A 21,772-nucleotide genomic window follows, 5' to 3' on the forward strand; every position below is an offset into this window, starting at 1 on the left:
AAAAGTAAGAAACAAAAAAAAATACATCTAAAAAATTTTGAGCATGACAAATTCGTGATGGTACCTGCCCATTGAAACATATTGCAAATGCACAGTGACTTTGAAAAAGTAAGGAAACATAAACAAATTCGATAAACAAATTTGTGATGGTACCTGCCCATTAAAACATATTGCAAATGCACAGTGACTTTGAAAAAGTAAGGAAACATAAACAAAAAAACATCCCAAAAAATGTTGGGTAACCAGCTGCATATTTTAGATCACAAGCTTGAATTTTGAGCATGACAAATTCGTGATGGTACCTGCCCATTAAAACATATTGCAAATGCACAGTGACTTTGAAAAAGTAAGGAAACATAAACAAAAAAACATCCCAAAATTTTTTTTTTGGGTTACCAGTTGCATATTTTAGATCACCAGGTGCACATTTCAGGTCACCAGGTGCACATTTCAGATCACCAGGTGCACGGAGGAAAATATTTACTTTTGACTTTGACTTTTGACTTCCTATGACATGATATTGCAAATGGAGAAAACATATGCCTTATGCACAAGTAAAAGAAAAAGAAATATGTAATACAAGTTGACCAAGGTATAGTTTGAGCAAAGTAAAGTTTGAATTTTGAGCATGACAAATTCGTGATGGTACCTGCCCATTAAAACATATTGCAAATGCACAGTGACGTTGAAAAAGTAAGGAAACATAAACAAAAAAACATCCCAAAATTTTTTTTTTGGGTTACCAGTTGCATATTTTAGATCACCAGGTGCACATTTCAGGTCACCAGGTGCACATTTCAGATCACCAGGTGCACGGAGGAAAATATTTACTTTTGACTTTGACTTTTGACTTCCTATGACATCATATTGCAAATGGAGAAAACATATGCCTTATGCACAAGTAAAACAAAAAGAAATATGTAATACAAGTTGACCAAGGTATAGTTTGAGCAAAGTAAAGTTTGAATTTTGAGCATGACAAATTCGTGATGGTATCTGCCCATTAAAACATATTGCAAATGCACAGTGACTTTGAAAAAGTAAGGAAACATAAACAAAAAAAATCAAAAAAATGTTGTTGCACATTTTAGATCATCAGTTGCACGGAGGAAAATCGTTACTTTTGACTTTGACTTTTGACTTCCTATGACATCATATTGCAAATGGAGAAAACATATGCCTTATGCACAAGTAAAAAAAATATGATAATAAAGCATGACTAAAGTATGTTGATAAAGTTCTTATACATGTGTTATTGACACAAAAATCGAAAGAATGTTGAAAAAAGGTCAAGAAAGCACTTTTTTAAGGATGTATGAAGTTTTTTACCAAATTTTGACATTTTTGACTTTTGACTTTTGACTTCCTATGAAATCATATTCCAAATGGAGAAAACATATGCCTTATGCACAAGTAAAAAAAAAAATATATATATGATAATAAAGTATGACTAAAGTATGTTGATAAAGTTCTTATACATGTGTAATTGACACAAAAATCGAAAGAATTTTGAAAAAAGGTCCAGAAAGCACTTTTTTAAGGATGTGTGAAGTTTTTTACCAAATTTTGACATTTTTGACTTTTGACTTTTGACTTCCTATGAAATCATATTGCAAATGGACAAAACATATGCCTTATGCGCATGTACTTAAAAAAAATATATATATGATGACAAAAGTATACTCATACAGTTCTTACACATGTGTAATTGACAAAAAACTCGAAAGAATTTCGAAAAAAGGTCCAGAAAGCACTTTTTTAAGGGGTTTTAAGTTTTTTTTTTAAAATTTCATTTTTCAAAATTTGGCTTTTGGATGTTGACTTGGGTGCCATTTGCAATATGAAATGCCCCGGTGGAACGCACACGCCCCCTATTGGAATTTTGAAGTGTTACAATTGGCAATTGCCATATGGCATTTGCAATATACTTTGCATGAATCAACGCCAAATTGGGTGGTATTGACCATCGTGTATATGGTTTGTCCAATGCCAATATACCGCCATTTGTTTTTGTCCAAATCAGGGGGGTATTCCCTTACATAACTTGTCATATTTGGTTCACCCCCTACTCAGATTAGTGAACTATGTGATTATGTTGGGTGTGAGTAAACAAGCGAACATTAGATTGGGATGAAATAGTATGTTGCAGGTGGTTTTCGCCCTATTCATTTCTCAATTCTAAATGTCAAAGTTTCATCCTAACCAAGGATATGATTCAGCCCGTATGGTTTTCAGATCGTCACCGACTGATCTCCTCGTCTTTGCGCAATGATGCATCCTCATGTGTATTTTGATTTGAGTGGCTCACTGAATGGTCCAAATTCAACCCCCCCCACATCTCATGCATCTTGAGACGCCCATCTCATTCTCTTTCCTTCACCGCTGATCCAAACCCACCCACGCTGGGCTGCATCCCAAATGGCATCCTATTCCCTATTTAGCGCACTCGTTTTGTAAATAAAAATGGAGTAGGGTGCCTTTTGGTATGCAGCCCTGGAGCCCTAATGATCAAGCTCCGTATCACCATAGTATCATATCCACACAGAACATTGTGTATTTTTAAATGTAGACCTTTTCTGCATCGTTATGTAACCCTGTGTGTGTGTGTGTGTACGTGCGCGTGCGTGCGTCTGTGAGTGCATGTGTGTAGCTCGTGATTTTACCGACCTTCTGTCACACAACTTCCGCTCACCTCAGACGATGACATCGTCCCTCTTCGGCCGTCGTTTTATTTTGGGGCGAGACAATCGTGAAGTCACACACACACTCCTCCCAAGCCTTCCCGAGTACAGTGAATCATGATGGTAGTTAGTCATGAAGTGACCATTTCACTTCCTAGATTAGAACATTCCATTAATGCCCTCGGCCTCCCAGAGTTCTATTTGTTCCAAATGCAGTGACGGAAGATGCTATTTAGCTGCTTGTTTGAGAAATAGATATTTGAACCTTTGCATATTTGGGTTTGAAAAATATCTTATTTTGATGCTTTATTGACGTGGTCTGGATAATTCGCACTGAAGTCATCGACTCCATTTTGCACCGAGATGGCTACTCTGTCGCCCATCCTGAGCCCCACTGTGCATTACTGGTCAGGAAACTGTACTTCCCTGTTATACACTTGAATAATGATCTGTACCCAATTAGCCAGCTCTGCTGATTTGATTCCACAATATTGATCCGACCTGTGGCTTTTATCCCTAAAGCCACCACTCCAATATAGGTTGTGTACCAAGTACCACCTTATTCCCGATATGGTGTGCTACTTTTGACTAGAGCCCTATCTGCCCTGGTCAAAAGTATCGTATAGGGAATAGGGTGCCATTTGGGATTAACCCAAGTCACAATGCCAAGTGGCCTCTCCTCTGCTTCTTAAGCGGTGTCACTAGGGTCTATGTATGCATGTTCTACCGTACTGGAGGTGAGGTGAACACATGCACTTTTGGGAGTATTCCATTGGTTCCATGGTGCCAGGCAAGCTCAATCGAGCCCAGTACTATTTGAATCCAGTTCTGGTGTGGGATTTACCAGGTGCACCTCAAATCGCTATCTTCATATCAACATCTAATTATTTCACTGCAGGAGTCGTATAGCAGCTTGATATAATCGCCTAGACTGTTTTACATTCACTCTGAATTCAGGATGCATTAGCTACGGTCGCTAATTAGCTAGCTAAACCGCAGGATGGTTGTGTTTGATGTCAAAGTCATGTAGCGTGTGTACATGTCAGTGTCCAACAGCATCTCTGTTTGCTCGGCTCTCTGTCTCTCTGTGTGCGTGTGTGTGTGTGTGTACGCTGGCTGCCTTAGAAAAACTGCTGTTTCCAGAAGCAGTCACTGTAGTCAATTTAGCCCCAAAGCAATCCCTCCCTCACTCCTCATGATCTAAATTGGTCGACTTCATATATCATCGGAGCTTCAAGCACTTTTATGCTGAAGCAGTATCCTTCACTCTCCACTGATGTTATCCTACATTTTGAGATACAGTCTAAAATAGTTGTTGTTGCGCAGTTAACGCCTCTTGTCAGCGCCAAGAGTTAGTCTCTGTCCATACATGATGAAGAGGGAATGTGTTTACGGCTCGGCTTATGACCTCCAGAATGCCTCCCTCGGTTGACTAAAATCTCGACATCAGAAATGATTTCTGAAAAAGGGATCGTAGTAGACAATAATGTTAATGATACATTTTATATAGCGGAGCAGATTTTTATCCAATCGAAAAGTGCTTTACACGTTGGCATACATGTATTAAAGCAATTGTTTATATTGAAATGCGGAGGGACGAATGTACCACACTCAGCTACAGTATCTAGCTACAGTATCTATCTCAAAGAATATGTAATGATATACCAACCTATTAAAAAGTCCTCTTCCCATACATATCCTGCACGACCAAAAATATGTCTACACCTGCTCGTTGAACATCTCATTCCAAAATCATGAGCATTAACATGGAGTTGGGCCACCCCTTTGCTGCTATAACAGCCTCCACTCTTCTTTGGAAGGCTTTCCGCTTGATGTTGGCACATTGCTGCGGGGACTTGATTCTATTCAGCCACAGAAGCATTAGTGAGGTCGGGCACTGATGTTGGGCGATTACGCCTGGCTCTCAGTCGGCGTTCCAATTCATCCTAAAGGTTTTCGATGGGGTTGAGGTCAGGGCTCTGTGCAGGCCAGTCAAGTTATACCACACCGATTTCGACAAACCATTTCTGTATGGACCTCGGTTTGTGCACGGTAGCATTGTCATGCTGAAACAGGAAAGGGTATTCGCCAAACTGTTGCCACAAAGTTGAAAGCACAAAATCGTCTAGAATGTCATTGTATGCTGTGGCGTTAAGATTTCCCTTCACTGGAACTAAGGGGCTTGAACCATGAAAAACAGCCCCAGACCATTATTCCTCCTCCACCAAACTTTACAGTTAGCACTATGAATTGGGGCAGGTAGCATTCTCCTGGCATCCGCCAAACTCCGATTCGTCCGTCCGACTGCCAGATGGTGAATTGTGATTCATCACTCCAGAGAACACGTTTCCACTGCTCCAAGGTCCAATGACGGCGAGCTTTACACCACTCCAGCCGACGTTTGGCATTGCTGATCTTAGGCTGTTCGGCCATGGGAACCCATTTCACTGAAGCCTGAAACTGTTGAAACGGTTGCTTCCAGAGGCTGTTTGGAACTCGGGTCCTGAGAGTTGGAGTTCTAATTTTCCATGCAGTTGAAAGTTTCTGCTGTACAAATGCCTGGGGTCTCCACTTAACCCAGTAATAATCCAGAGCACAGGAGCTGGGTATAAATAGGAATATCCATGAAAATGGCCACTAGCGTAAAATCTGCATTTCTTTTCCCTCTACTTTTTTCATGGTTTAAATTACTGGTTTATATTAAGGGAATGATTCCTTCTGTTTTTCAGGTCGGCCTTTAAGCACTACAGTATATTGTAGTCGATTAAACTTTATTACCTTTGGTAAAATATATCATAAAAATAAAAAAAGGCTCTGTAGGTGCATTGATTGACAATCGCGTACACACATGTTGAGGCGTGTATGTGTCAGTCAATGGGGAAAGTGTCAAAATACCTTTTATATTCTCAATGCTACAGGGAGGGACATGTTTAATTGTGCCTCAGATTTCTGGGACATGTAGCCACTGCCCGAAGGCAGTAAGCTCCTGAAATGCATTCTGGGTATGAAAAAAAGAGCTGTCCTTGAGGGGCACAGTGTTTCCAGCTGGGACTATGGCCAGAATCTTAGTCACTGCCAAGACTTTAGTCACTATTCAAGTATGTCTACACAAACTTAGTTTAAGGGGACACCTTCAAAACACCCCCAGACAAGTGTCACACCCAACCCTGTGCAGTTACAAGGTTTAAAAAATACATGAAAAAACAATTAGAGGATGCAGATAGATTTCATATTCGTTCTGGAAGTCGTTAATCTTACAAAGGTATTGGTCTATACTGAGCTGTGGAAACCATGGCAGCACACTTTTGGGCTGTAGAATCATGCGGTATCAAGTGGCAGTGTGGTGACTCCACTGCCACTTGTCCTCATCTCAGCCGATCACTGACCTGACAAAACAGATCTGGGACCAGGCTACAGTAACGCAGATGACCTATCTGATGGAACCTGTGTAGAGTAATCTAATACTGTATACGTTTCAATGGTTTCCGTCTGTTAGTTGTCCATGTGTAAAGTGTCCACAAAAGTCACTTTGAGTTCGTTTTTTTTAAGTGGTACCTCTGAGTATAACTCATCCCCTGTCTTCCGTTCTCTCCCCCCCCACACACACACACCCAGAGCGTCGGGCCGGGTCAAGTCCTGCTCCCAGGGCTCGGGCGGGGGCTACGACAGCGGCGACAGCGTGGAGATGCACCCCATGGAAGAGTGCCCCGAGGGCCAGTACTACCACGTCCAGTGTCGGCTGGGGGAAGGGGGCGGACAGGGAGGGGGCGGACAGTGCTACGAGAGGGCCGGGGTGTCCCGGAGCTGGGGGCTCCGCAAGCAGGCCATCCAGAACTGGCAGCGGCGACCCTACCGGAACAGCACGGAGGGGGAGGAGGGCGACGTGTCGGACGTGGGCTCCAGGACTACCGAGTCGGAGGCGGAGATGTGGGAGCAGCAGGAGAGGAGGGCCACCATGGCTGAGACGCAGCAGTCTGGAGCACCGAGACAATCTGGGTACCGCCAAGGCACAGGTAGGAATGGATAGGAGGCTAGGCTAAGTTAGGCCGCTAATCTTTAGTAAGAGGGAAGGCTAGGCTACGTTGCTAATCTTTATCTTGCTTCGTCACAGGTACAGTACGGTAGGAGGCTAGGCTAGGCTACGTTGCTAATCTTTACCTTGCTTCGTCACAGGTACAGTGCGGTAGGAGGCTAGGCTAGGCTACGTTGCTAATCTTAATCTTTGTTGACTGGCCTTTATTTAGCCAGGTAGAAGGCTAAGTCTCTTACCATTATTTTATCCTGATTTATCCGTTGATTGATTGCTCAATTGTTACTCAGCAGATACTTGTAATGTACTGGTGATTTACAGAAAGAATCAGTCATTTCTAAAGGGAACAGCTGTCACATGTCTGGCCGTATGACCCTGAGCCTGCCTGCCATCCTGCCAATGGCACCTGCAGCACACACACACACAAACGGACAGTATCCCCTCACTCACTCACACACACACACACGCACACACACACACACACACACACACACACACACACACACACACACACACACACACACACACACACACACACACACTGTCCTGCGGCCCAGGCTAACAGTAGTCAGGTCTGTCAGAGAAGGGCAGAAGGACAGTGGCTGGTGTGAAACTGGGTCATGGCAGTTCTAGTCCCAGGTGTTCCAGGGTAAGGCTGTCCAGAGAACAGTGATGGACGACTAATGACCAGAGCGCTCCACAAACTGATTCCGAATCAGCCCAGGGCGCCCTGTCATAGAGGGATGACTTTTCACCAGACTGCACTACTCTTACACACACACACTACCCAGATAGATCACGCATGAACAACCTCCAGGGTATTGTGTGTGTGTGTGTGTGTGTGTGTGTGTGTGTTTGTGTACTGTACCATTCCCAGGGTTTTATACTGTTATGCGACAGTATACCATTTTTGTTTAGGAACACCTTGGTTGCGTCTCAAGTGGCATCCCTATTCCCGATTTGGTGCCCTACTTTTCTACCAGGCACAGTAGAGAACAGGGTGCCATTTGGGATGCAGACTTTTTGGACATGGCAATAGCCACAGTCAGAGAGACCAGGTGCATCATCGGAGAGAGTAAGGATGCTTCCCAAATGGCACCCTATTCCATATATGTGCCCTGGTCAAAAGTAGTGCACTATAAAGGGAATAGGGGGCCTTTTGGGATGTGGTCTTAACTAGGACAGAAGCCATTGAAACATGCCCATTTAGCTTTAAATGGACACATTTTTGGACAAAAGAAAGATCTACCCTATTCCCTGTGGGTCCTTTTGGTTACAGCTACTTGGCAAAGCTACCCAAACAGGCAATAAAGCTGTCATGTTTGACACAGCCCAGAATGTCTGGTATGAGAATTCAAATTGGCACCACCAACATTACATAACATTACTTGTCATGTAAATTACATTTTATGCTCTGACATTGTCTTCCATATAAGATTCTCAAAGCGTTTGCCAGGGTTGAGTTTGAAATGGCACACATCAACGTATCACACGGTACGACTGTTAGCATGCACTGGTAGATCGCTAGCTGGCGTAGGCGGTGTGCCTCTTGCCGCGAGGCCTGTTGCTTCAAAAGCCTCCTTCGCTTCTTCTTTTCCAAGGCCAACAGGGATGACACGGGCGATGACTCATCACATGGATTGATGCCTGCTGGGAGAAATGTAAATGTGCTAGAGTTGGTTTGGTCACATGGTGTTGGCCAACACAGTACATCAATGGCAGATATTTGAATGTCTGTGTTTGAGGGTGAATGTAAGAAAGTCTCAAGTGGATCGCTTGCACCACATGGTGGATATTTTGTAGAATGCCACTAATATATTTTTGCGACTCAGGATGCCGTTTCTTTCTCCTCCACCTTTTCCTTCTCTGACTAAACTCCCTGCCTCCTCATCCTCCTCTCTTCCTCTCGCCTCCCCTTCTCCACCTTTCTCTCTTTTTTTCTTAACCTCCCCTCTCCTCATCCTCACTTTTCTCCTTGCCTTCTGCACTTATCTCTTTTTTTACCGACCCTCCTTCTCACCATCCCCCTCTTTTGTCTTCAACCCCCTCTCCCCCTCCATCTTTCTCTACCTACCTGACTTAATATCCCGGTCCCTCCCCCTCCACTCTCTTTTCCCCTCTCCACCTCTCTTTCTTCACCTAACCTCTATCCTTTTCTCTCTTCCCGACCCTGCAGGCCGTTCCGAGGGGGGCTACCGCCACAACAAGCCGTGTCGCCACGACAAGAGCCCGTCCCGGTCCAACAGCGAGGTGATCAGCCCGGAGATACTGAAAATGAGGGCGGCTCTGTTCTGTATCTTTACCTACCTGGACACCAAGACCCTGTTGAGGGCCGCGGAGGTCTGCAGGGACTGGAGGTTTGTGGCCCGCCACCCTGCAGTGTGGACCCGGGTGCTGCTGGAGAACGCCCGCATCTCCTCCAAGGTAGAGGACCCGGGTCGTACACGAGGAACGACAGACCAAACACACGTACACACCACAGGAGGCGGCTGAGGGGAGAACGGAGCAAAGGGAATGGCATCAACCACCTGGAGACCACGTGTTTGATGTATTTGATACCATTCCACTGATGCCCCTCCAGTCATTACCACGAGCCTGTCCTCCCCAATTAAGGTGCCACCAACCTCCTGTGGTACACACACATTATGCACCTGCACTCACGCGCACCGATTCTGCCGATGTTTTACTTGCAATAATTGTGATATGTGTTACAGTGAGGGCTTCGAGCGTCTGCTAAATGACTAAAATGTAACTGTAATTTCTTCGTCCCAGTTCCTGAGTACACTGTCCCAGTGGTGCACCCAGACCCATTCCCTCATCCTCCAGAACCTCAAACCACGACAGAGGGGCAAGAAGGAGATCAAGGAGGAGTACATCAAGAGCACACGGTGAGAGGCGTGTGTGTGTGTCATGGACTGATTTCCTTCTGTACAGCGAACAGCAGGGGTCTGCAGTACTCTCTCGCCTTCTCTTTTTTCATTCTCTCCCTGCCCTCTCCCCATCATCTCTCCTTCCCCTCTCCCCATCATCTCTCCTTCCCCTCTCCCCATCATCTCTCCTTCCCCTCTCCCCATCATCTCTCCTTCCCCTCTCCCAATCATCTCTCCTTCCCCTCTCCCCATCATCTCTCCTTCCCCTCTCCCCATCATCTCTCCTTTCCCTCTCTCCATCATCTCTCCTTTCCCTCTCTCCATCATCTCTCCTTCCCCTCTCCCCATCATCTCTCCTTCCCCTCTCCCCATCATCTCTCCTTTCCCTCTCCCCATCATCTCTCCTTCCCCTCTCCCCATCATCTCTCCTTCCCCTCTCCCCATCATCTCTCCTTTCCCTCTCTCCATCATCTCTCCTTTCCCTCTCTCCATCATCTCTCCTTCCCCTCTCCCCATCATCTCTCCTTGCCCTCTCTCCATCATCTCTCCTTCCCCTCTCCCCATCTCTCCTTCCCCTCTCCCCATCATCTCTCCTTCCCCTCTCCCCATCATCTCTCCTTCCCCTCTCCCTATCATCTCTCCTTCCCCTCTCCCCATCATCTCTCCTTTCCCTCTCTCCATCATCTCTCCTTTCCCTCTCTCCATCATCTCTCCTTCCTTTCTCCCCATCATCTCTCCTTGCCCTCTCCCCATCATCTCTCCTTCCCCTCTCCCCATCATCTCTCCTTCCTAGTCTATATACCGTAGCAGGTTGAGAATGTGTGAGAAAGCCCCAGGCTCTATCTCATTCCTGACATTCCTGAGTGTTTGTGAATGTGTGTATGCACTGCCTTGTATGAGTGTGCGCACACTGTAATTGCATGCTTGCTCGCGTTATCCCTCCTTAGCCTTATGAATACGTTTTAGTACATCATTTTTCTTGACTCTCTTGTTCAGCGCAGCATAATGCCATGCATTATTAACATTCTTACTGCTTAGACAGACAAATCCAGAGGCATACATAGCTGCAGTGCCTTGTTAAACTCAAGGACAATACTCATTCCGCACTGAGTAATTGGTTATTCAGCAACAGTGGTTGTTCCTTTATTAACTTGTTTGTTGTGTGTCTGTCTCTCTCTCTCTCTCTCTCTCTGTTTTTCTGTCTGTCCGTCTCTCTCTCTCTCATCTTGCTCTTTCTCCCTCTCCAGTGGTTGTCTGGAGGAGGGCCTGGAGTCCTTGCTGAAGGCTACAGGAGGGAACCTGTTGATCCTCAAGGTTTCTCATTGTCCCAACCTGCTAACTGACCGCTCCCTGTGGCTCGCCAGCTGCTACTGCCGAGCCCTGCAGGCCGTCACATATAGGTACTACCACCAGGGGGCGATCATACATAGTAGAGTACAGTTTGTATATATAATACAGTACAGTATACATACAATATAGGACAGTTTACAGTGGATTTGGAAAGTATTCAGACTCCTTGACTTTTTCCACATTTTGTTGTAGCCTTATTCTGAAATTGATTAAATATTTGTTTCCCCCTCATCAATCTACACACAATAACCCACGATGACAAGGCAAAAACAGGTTTAGACATTTTTGCAAATGTATTGGGGTATTGTGTGTAGATTGATGAGGGAAATGTTTTGTTTCATCCATTTTAGAATAAGGCTGTAACATAACAAAAATATATACAATACAGTACTCGTCACTCCCTGTGGCTGGCCAATGCCTTGCCCCGCAGGCCGTCACACAGACAGGTTAGCTGACATCGTACAATTCATATCTATAGGCTCCATTTGAGGCTACATTTGATTTTTATTAGTTATGTTTAAAATGTTACAATACAAAAAGTACACATAGAAATGACAACATCATACAAACATCCACAACATTAACCCTGCCCAGACCCACTAGCACACACCCCCATCTCTAGCGCCCGCATCACTTTATGCCACGTGGCCTCAAACGCCACCATTTTGTTTCTCTCCTAGCCCATACACATTACTTTTTTTTTTTTTTTCAAAATAATTTGACCTTTCCATTGCGTTAATGATGGAGGATTGGTTCATTTACATTTTTTTTTGAGTATACTTTTTTTTTTTTTTTTGATGATTGACTTTATTGTCCAACCCATCGGGTATCTCACGGCACCCTCATATGTCACGTCTTGAAATATGCAGACAGACGGATTAGAAGTACATTTACATCGTAATACTTGTGACAGCCAAATGTCTTAACTCCGCCCTCACTTTTGGACTTTAGAACATTCCCTGAAGGCATGAATTACTGAGTCATTATTAGTTTTACACTTTAGACATGACTCTTCCGTTGTGCTGTAGAGTTAGAATTGTCTCTTGTACAACGAATTATACAACAGAGAATTTTATACAAGATGCATTATTTTATACTGAATTAAATGTACATTTGTGTTAACTGTAGTCTTGTTAATTATGTTCCAACATTCCCTCCATCTTGTGCCAGTATCAGTTCTTTTTAAATCTTGGTTCCAATAGTTTATATATTTTTCTAAGAGATTATCAGTTGGATAGGCTCTCTGCGAGGTTTTGTGTAGTTTACCTATCATATGAGTATCCTTTTCTGACCAATAGGATTCCCTCAAGATTGCTCTGATATCCAAAAGATTTCAAGATGTTTTCAAGATGATTTCAAGATGTTGTAATATAAACTTTTAAGTTGCATGTATTTTAAAATATCTACATTGGTCAATCCAAAATAGCTTTTTAAAGCTGTCATGGAAATAAATCTATTACCTATTACCAAGTCATTTATGGTTTCTATGCCTTTTAGTTTTTTTCAATGTGGACCAATTTATCTGTGAATTCTGGAAAGCTATCCAAGGATTGTCCCATAAGGTTGTGTTTTTAGGAAGTGATATTGGTTCTTGTAGAATACGTTTAGTTTATTCCATATTGTTATAGTGTTCTTAATTGTTAAGTTATTCACGTAATAACCATTTTCCTTTGAAAATAGACACGTAAAAAGATTCTGGTGATGAGCTGTGCATCTTCACTATATGTCACAAGTAAAAGCCTTTGGCAGCCATTTGATACCATTCCAAGTCTAGAAGGTTAAAACCACTCTCAGACATAGTAATATGTAAAACTTTCCTTTATATTCTATGAATTAGTGTTACCAAAAATAAATACAAAGCTTTTATAGAGGTTTATTCTATCTGTAAGATTTATGGGAAGATTGTTCAATTGAATTAGATCTGTTTTCATACTGTTCAGTAATGGAATAAAGTTATCTTTCTATTTGTTGTCATGTATTAAGCATTTCATATTTTTTGTGGTCCACTTAAAGATGGCTGTAAATCATGAGTTTAAAAAAATATATATGTTTATTGCATTTATTTAGTTTGTCCACGTTAATTGTATTTCCTGAGATTTTAGTATTCAGAAAATATATTTTGAAATCAATATCGGTCAGGTATGTCAGGAGATCAGCTGCAAATAAGTTTAGTGTATATTCATGTTTACCAACACTGATACCTGTAATGTTTGGGTCCTGTCTAATTCGTTTTGCAAGCAGTTCAATTGCCAGTGCAAAAAGGAGGGGGGAAGGGGACATCCCTGTCTTATGCCCCTTTCTAAAGAAATTTCATCACATGAGGTATATTTTTCTTTAGGACATTTATATATTTATTTCATTTGTTTTTTCTGCTGTTAGTGTGTAGCCTAAGATTCAGGGCCTAACTATGCTCCAATTGGATATTGTCTATCCACTGAGGCAAAAAGAGAAATGTCGGAGTTGAATTCTATATGAGAAAAGCTGCAAAACGGTGAGTTGAAAATCAATAGAAGGGAGGACCAGAACAATAGCCTAATGTTCGGGAAATATTTGGTGAAGAGGATGATGACAGTGTTATGTGATGATTGCGAGGCACTATACAAATTTGACAGTTCGAGACCATCTATAAATGTGCTATTTTTATCAGCATCATTAAAGCTGATAGTATTTCAACCACATAAAATATGCATTCAAGTGGAACTGAAATCTTATCAGAAATATGTTGGGTAGTATTTAATTTCCTTAAAACCGGTCAAACGTAAATTTTGCATCCCTAAACGTCTTTGCTGCGCAAGAGAAGCAGACATGAAAGAACTTTAACGACGTCAACTAGATTGAATAATTTATTCTATCGATTTATGACAGTCTGGTGACCAAGGGTTTATTTTGTATTTTACGGCAACAATGAATGACCGAGGAGAAGCTGCACATGTATCTAATTATAGAAAAGTTGACTAACAAATAGCGTACCAAAATGTGGGAAATTCTAAGCAGAAACATAGGCCTGTCTCTGGCTGTGCATTGCATTTTCTATATTTGCGGGTTAGGGCCGGGTGCGGGCCTAAGATTTTCACTTTAACACATACAGTTTGAGACCCCTGCGATATATTATGAATGGGTGTCTAGATGATTATACCATGAAGTATAGTGAATTGGTGTTTTTTGTTCTAGGAGTGCCACAGACCCTGTAGGACAGGAGGTGATCTGGGCTCTAGGAGCAGGCTGTAGAGACATCATCTCTCTCCAGGTGGCACCACTACATCCATGGTGAGAGGCAACTCTCTTAGCACACATTTATTTTTATGAATACCGTTAGCACATCTATTGTAACGTACCTCGCTCTTTCTCCTCCAGCCAACAACCGGCTCGCTTCAGCAACCGATGCCTGCAAACCATTGGCCGATGCTGGCCACACCTCAGAGCCCTGGGCGTGGGCGGGGCAGGGTGTGGCGTTCAGGGACTAGCCTCATTGGGTGAGTAAATTCAATTTGGATAAATATCTCATGAATATTAAATCTCATTGGTCATTTTAATAAATAAACTGATATAGGGACTATTCTTTCAGAACAAAGAAACAATTTGGATTGAAGTGCTTTGGATGGTTCATATCAGAGGTCTTTGTTGATGGACAGAACTTTGTCCTTCAAGGGGTTATTTGTCACATTTAGAAATATTTGTTATTTTTCTTAGGAACAAAACATTCTGATTTATTTCTGTCCCATCCACACAGATGGAAAGTGGGATGCGTGCGACTGCAAATAACCTCCCAGTCAGAAGGAAATGTAACCCAGCTATTGAGTTCCTACTCACGATTCACAGCATGCAGGAACGGAGGGAGGAAATTACTTTTGTGGCTAGTTGAGAAACGGTTGTCATGGTGGCCTGTCTGTTTATCAGTACATGGGCTGAGTGAGGATGAGGGGTGGCAATAGGAAAGGACATTGAGTGCCTCTCAAATGGCTCCCTATATAGTGCACTACTCTTGGCGAGAGCCCTACAGTGCCTTCAGAAAGTATTCACACCCCTTGACTTTTTCCACATGTTTTTGTGTTACAGCCTGAATTTAAAATTGAATACATTTACATTTTGGTTCACTGGCCAACATAATGTCAGTGGAATTATGTTTTTAGAAATGTTTACTAATTAATAAAAAATGAAAAGCTTACATGTCTTGAGTCAATAGGTATTCAACCCCTTTTTTATTGGAAAGCCCAAATAAGTTCAGGAATCAAAATTTGCTTATCAAGTCACAATAAGTTGCACTCTGTCTGCAATGGTAGCGTTTAATATGATTTCCCCCCCCCCCCCAATTTCACGATATCCAGTTAGTAGTTACAGTCTACTCTCATCTGCAATCTCAGCTGAAACTCCCGTACGGACTCGGGAGAGGCGAAGGTCGAGAGCCGTGCGTCCTCTTGACACAATGCCCACTTAACCCGGAAGCCAGCCGCACCAATGTGTCGGAGGAAAAACCGTACACCTGGCGACTGTGTCAGCGTGCATTGCGCCCGGCCCGCCACAGGAGTTGCTAGTGCGCAATGGGACAAGGACATCCCTGCTGGCCAAATCCTCCCCTAACCCGGACTACACTGGGCCAATTGTGTGCAGCCCCATGAGTCTCCCGGTCGCGGCCGGCTGCAACAGAGCCTGGACTCGAACCCAGAATCTCTAGATGTTTAATATGATTTTCGAATGACTACCTCATCTCTGTATCCCACACATACAATTATCTGTAAGGTCCCTCAGGTTGAGCAGTGAATTTCAAACATACACTACATGACCAACTGTATATGGACACCTGCTCAAACACCTCAGTCCAAAACCATGGGTATTAATATGTAGTTGTTCCCCCCTTTGCTGCTAAAACAGCCTCCACTTTTCTGGGAAGGCTTCCCACTAGATGCGGAGACTTGCTTCCATTCAGGCACGAGCAATGGTGAGGTTGGGCATGGATATTGGCCGAGTAGGCCTGGCTCGCAGTCAGCGTTACAATTTATCCCAAAGGTGTTCGATGGGGTTGAGGTCAGGGCTTTTTACAGGCCAGTCAAGTTCCTCCACACCGATCTTGACAAACCATTTCTGTATGGACCTCGTTTTGTGCACAGAGGCATTGTCATGCTGAAACAGGAAAGGGCCTTCCCCAAACTGCTGCCACAAAGTTGGTAGCACAGAATCGTATAGAATGTCATTGTATGCTGTAGCGTTAAGATTTCCCTTCACGGGAACTAAGGGGGCTAGCCTGAACCATGAAAAACAACTCCAGACCATTATTCCTCCTCCACCAAACTTTACAGTTTGCACTATGCATTGGGGTAGGTAACGTTCTCCTGCCAAACCAGATTTGTCCGTCGGACTGCCATCTGACGCCTGGCAATGCGCATGGTGATCTTAGGCTTGTGTGAAGCCGCTCGGCCATGAAAACCCATTTGATGAAGCTCCTGATGAACATTTCTTGTGCTGACGTTGATTCCAGAGCCACTTTGGAACTCGGTAGTGAGTGTTGCAACCGAGGACAACCGATTTGTACGCGCTACAAGCTTCAGCACTCAACGGTCCCGTTCTGTGAGCTTGTGTGTTCTTCCACTTCGCGGCCGAGCCATTGTTGCTCCTAGATGTTTACGTTTCACAATTACAGCACTTAAAGTTGGCCGGGGCAGGTCTAGCAGAGCGGGAATTTGACGAACTGACTTGACACTCCTATGACACGTTGAAAGTCACAGAGGTCTTCAGTAAGGCCATTCTACTGCCAATGTTTGTCTATGGAGATTGCATGGCTGTGTGCTCGATACACCTGTCAGCAACGGGTGTGGCTGAAATAGCCGAATCTACTAATTTGAAGTGATGTCCACATACTTTTTGTGTAAATATAGTGTAGCTTCAACCACAAAACCAGGAAGGTTTCCAATGCCTCGCAAAGAAGGGCACCTAATGGTAGATAGAAAAGAAAAATACATTGATTATCCCTTTGAGCATGGTGAAGTTATTAATTACACTTTAGATTGTGTATCAATACACCCAGTCACTACAATGATACAGGCGTCCTTCCTAACTCAGTTCCCGGAGTGGAAGGAAACCGCTTGGGGATTTCACCATGATGCCAATGGGGACTTAAACAGTTAGAGTTTAATGGCTGTTTAGGAGAACTGAGGATGGATCAATAACATTGTAGTTACTCCACAATACTAACCTAATTAACAGAGTGAAAAGAAGGAAGCCTGTACAGAATAAAAAATATTCTAAAACATGTATCCCGTTTGCAACAAGGCACTAAAGTAAAACGTAAAAAAATGAACTTTGTCCTGAATACAAAGCATTATGTTTGGGGCAAACACAACACATCACTTAGTACCACTCATAATATTTTCAAGCACGGTGGTGGCTGCATCATGTTATAGGTATGCATGTCATCATCAAGGGAGTTTTTCAGGATAAAAATAAATGGAATAGAGCTAAGCACAGGCAAAATCATAGAGGAAAACCTGATTTGTCTGCTTTTCAACAGACACTGGTAGACAAATCCACCTTTCAGCAGAACAATAACCTACAACACATGGCCAAATATACACTAGAGTTGCTTACCAAGACGACATTGAATATTCCTGATTGGCCAAGTTAGTTTTGACATAAATTGGCTTGAAAATCTATGGCAAGACTTGAAAATGGCTGTCTGGCAATGATCAACAACCAACTTGACAGAGCGTGAATGCGTTTTTTTAAGAATAATGTGGAAATGTACAATATATCCAGGTGTGCAGAGCTCTTAGTCTTACCCAGAAACACTGTAATCGCTGCCAAAGGTGATTTGAATGTATTGACTCAGGGGTGTGAACACTTATGTAAATGCCCTGGTCAAAGGTAGTGCACTATTAAGGGAATAGGATGCCATTTGGAAATCAGCCACTCTGATCAGTTCTCTCTCATCCTACCATCTAGAGCGAAACACGATGAAACACTTATCCCCACGAGATGTTGAATTGAATCATCTCAAAAAAATGATCATACAAATGGTAGAAACACCGTGAACATACTGTTTGGTTTTTGTCGGCTGGTTATGTGCGCTTTCGCCACGACCATCTCTTTTCAACTTACTTAGGTAGCATTGTTAAAGTTGTATTTTTATGTAAGCATTGCTAACACTTCAACCAATGAACAAACGTATATCAATGTGTGCTGGCCAGGTGTATATGACTGCTTTAGACTCTAGATGGGCTCTTTAGATATCTTACCCAGCACTTAATGGATGAGCAAATACCAAGCGTCCTGTCCAGGGGGTGTACTTGTGCATCTAGCTGCCTCACCCTACACAGAAACAGAAGATACTCTCCTGACCTGTGGGCTGTTCTGGTGCGGTCAATGCTACTTACATACTACTGACTAAGTTGTTGATATCAAAGGCATCTCGACCTCCTTCCCCTCCTCCTCCTTTCCCCCTGTAGCGAGGAACTGCATGCGTCTGCAGGTGTTGGAGCTGGACCATGTGAGTGAGGTCAACCAGGAAGTGGCAGCTGAGGTGTGCAGGGAGGGTCTGAAGGGCCTGGAGATGCTGGTCCTCACCTCCACCCCGGTCACCCCTAAGGCCCTGCTACACTTCAACAGTGAGTACACCCTACACCCTACCACACCACACTACTGGGAGGGTCTGGAGGTTCCCCCCCAAGGCACTGCTATACTTTAACAGTGAGTACACGCTACACCGTACTACACTACACTACTGGGAGGGTCTGGAGGTTCTAGACCCCCCCCAAGGCACTGCTATACTTTAACAGTGAGTACACGCTACACCCTACTACACTACACTACTGGGAGGGTCTGGAGGTTCTAGACCCCCCCAAGGCACTGCTATACTTTAACAGTGAGTACACGCTACACCCTACTACACTACTGGGAGGGTCTGGAGGTTCTAGACCCCCACCCCAAGGCACTGCTATACTTTAACAGTGAGTACACGCTACACCCTACTACACTACACTACTGAGAGGGTCTGGAGGTTCTAGACCCCCCAAGGCACTGCTATACTTTAACAGTGAGTACATGCTACACCCTACTACACTACACTACTGGGAGGGTCTGGAGGTTCTAGACCCCCCCCCCCCCCCCAAGGCACTGCTATACTTTAACAATGAGTACACGCTACACCCTACTACACTACACTACTGGGAGGGTCTGGAGGTTCTAGACCCCCCCAAGGCACTGCTATACTTTAACAGTGAGTACACGCTACACCCTACTACACTACTGGGAGGGTCTGGAGGTTCTAGACCCCCCCAAGGCACTGCTATACTTTAACAGTGAGTACACGCTACACCCTACTACACTACTGGGAGGGTCTGGAGGTTCTAGACCCCCCCAAGGCACTGCTATACTTTAACAGTGAGTACACGCTACACCCTACTACACTACTGGGAGGGTCTGGAGGTTCTAGACCCCCCCAAGGCACTGCTATACTTTAACAGTGAGTACACGCTACACCCTACTACACTACTGGGAGGGTCTGGAGGTTCTAGACCCCCCCAAGGCACTGCTATACTTTAACAGTGAGTACACGCTACACCAGACCCGGTTCAAATAAAGATGTGCTTTATTGAACTTGATTTTCACAAAGGAACCAGTAGAACAATCCCAAAAGTGCAATCCCTGCCCATTTTTTGTTTTCCATTGCTCAAACAACGGCTCAAAGTGTTGAGTCAGCACCATTTTGAATCCAGGTCTGCACTTCTCATCCAGTCAATCATTTCAGAGCTACACAAGTGGCTAGGGCATAGGGGATAGGTTTCTATTTGGAATTGGGTGGCGAGTCTGCTGCGTCCGTGTGAGGGCTGCACACCATCTCGCCCCTCCAGGTGTGTGTCGTAACCTGAAGTCCATCGTGGTGCAGATCGGGGTAGAGGACTACTTTGAGGACCCCAACAGCCCTGAGGCTAGGAAGCTGTTTGACGAGAGGGTGAACAAGCTGCAGGTAATTATAACAAGGCTTTAACTTCCACATCCCAAGGAATCCCAATGCTCTTAAAAAGGATTGCATTTGAATCGTCTAATAACATTTACAATGGGGGTGCATCTCAATACACTTATAAACGGGACGAAACCCAATACTATTAAAACTCACTCTGGATCAGTGCTTTGAGGGCAAGTCTTTGGGTTCTCCTGCCCACATTATACGTATCATTTATATGACTAAATCTGTAGTGTCCTTTAGCGATGGTAAGGTGGGTGAGTGAGAGTGGTCTATTATTACAACTCAACCATACTGAACCGTACAATGACTCAAAACCAAGATCCCCAGTTCAGCTGATCGTCCGGGGGATTCTGGAAAGAGGAAGTGTGGTGTTGAGGGCGGTCGCACGCCCACGACGGGCGCCGCTCAGAGGTTAAGAGGAAGAACGCTTCGATATTCGCACTCTGAATTTTTCATCTATTGGGCCCTGGTCAAAAGTAGTGCACTAAACAGGGAATAGGGTGGGCGTGTGAGCCTTCCCTTCTTCTGTGAGTCAGTGAGGAAGGTGTCCCTTTCTCGCTGGCGGATGCCGTGCTCGATTGCTCCTAGCCGTTAAGTAACGAACTCCAGAGAGCTAAAAGTGTGTTTGTAAATTCGGGCCCTGTTCATTTGTCACGGCCGTAGCCAGGCGGGGGAGAAGCAAAGCAAACATTTAATCAAACTCAATGAACCCTCGAGGGGGAGGAACCGATGAGTTATGTGTGTACTGTACAAACAGTGAAAACCACTATTCCAAGCCTAGGAACCAGCAGAGTCATTCATTTCTTATGTGTATACATGTGTGTGCGCAATGGTCTACAAACTTAGTTATATGCTTACTTTTCTGTTTGTAAATAAAGCTTCTCCCTGAGACACACACACTAAGCATATTTTAGGTTCACGCATGCTTAATAGGGCTGTGACGATACCAGTATCGCAATATTTTTCCCATGGCGAAAATGAGAACGCGAAGCAGACCGAACTCTTTAGTCCTTTAAAAACCTGCTGTATGTCAAATATAGTGTGCGATAGTTTGGGAAATACATACATGTGACTCTGGATGACAACGTAATGATGTTTGTTTCCAGCATTAGGGCTGTTTTGCTTCCTTGCCATGATACTAATGAGTATCGCAACGCTGGTATTGTCCCGGCCCTAATTGCTTAAATGCACTCACTCAGATATAAATAGATTGAGGCACGCTCATTCACACACACACTTTTTATGGTTCAACGGCCTCTAGAGAGTGTGTGTGTAGCGGTCTAACCCCTCTTTACCCTCCAGGGCTTGAAGAAGAGACCGGGCTTCTCCAAAATTCTGCACGTGAAGGCGGACATCCTCTGCTAACCCCATCCACCACCCAGAACCCCCAAAGAAGAAGGGTCGGCCATTTTGTTTCCAGCCACACCAACACAACCCGAACTAGTCATTTGTAACCCCTTGATGCGACGCGAGGACGAAACAGCCTGAAGTACCAGTCAGCCAACACACATGTAACTGAAAGGGAAATTCAGCAACATGATTCTTTAATGTTAAAAATAAAACCAATGTGTTTTTAGCTCAGACACCACAGACAGATAGACGCTCCATAGACGCTCCATAGACCACTACAATGCCAATTGGAGAGATGCAATGCATTACAGAACAGAGGATAGACTAGACAAGAGGCCTGGATAAGTCAGGTCAACACCTTACCCTGGAGCATACAAACCCAGTGGAAATTCTCATAAAGGGACCAAACCCTCCTTTACCAATAATGTACTAGAGAGCTCATCTCCTGTCTTTTCAATGGCTGCTTTTTTGACCAAATGGGCAGCACCATTGAGGGCTAGCTCTATTTTTAAAGTAGTACATTTTGTGTGTCCTG

The 21,772-nt window shown here is 44.0% G+C and overlaps 1 protein-coding gene across 1 annotated transcript in view; it reads left to right on the forward strand.

Annotated features, from left to right (window-relative positions):
- The window catches only part of LOC110498678 (F-box only protein 41), a 112,502-nt gene extending 91,053 nt beyond the window's left edge, over positions 1-21,449 (forward strand). Inside the window, exons 6-14 of the mRNA XM_036954437.2 lie at positions 6,297-6,694; positions 8,888-9,135; positions 9,484-9,599; positions 10,829-10,981; positions 14,103-14,198; positions 14,286-14,404; positions 18,368-18,526; positions 19,772-19,887; positions 21,190-21,449. Coding sequence (XP_036810332.1) covers positions 6,297-6,694; positions 8,888-9,135; positions 9,484-9,599; positions 10,829-10,981; positions 14,103-14,198; positions 14,286-14,404; positions 18,368-18,526; positions 19,772-19,887; positions 21,190-21,252 — 1,468 coding nt within the window. The 3' untranslated portion in view covers positions 21,253-21,449. The remainder of the gene's footprint in view (positions 1-6,296; positions 6,695-8,887; positions 9,136-9,483; positions 9,600-10,828; positions 10,982-14,102; positions 14,199-14,285; positions 14,405-18,367; positions 18,527-19,771; positions 19,888-21,189) is intronic.
- The last annotated feature ends 323 nt before the right edge of the window (positions 21,450-21,772 follow it).

The sequence above is a fragment of the Oncorhynchus mykiss genome, chromosome 19 (assembly GCF_057628025.1).
Source record: "Oncorhynchus mykiss isolate SJ-2025 chromosome 19, ASM5762802v1, whole genome shotgun sequence".
Taxonomy (NCBI): domain Eukaryota; kingdom Metazoa; phylum Chordata; class Actinopteri; order Salmoniformes; family Salmonidae; genus Oncorhynchus; species Oncorhynchus mykiss.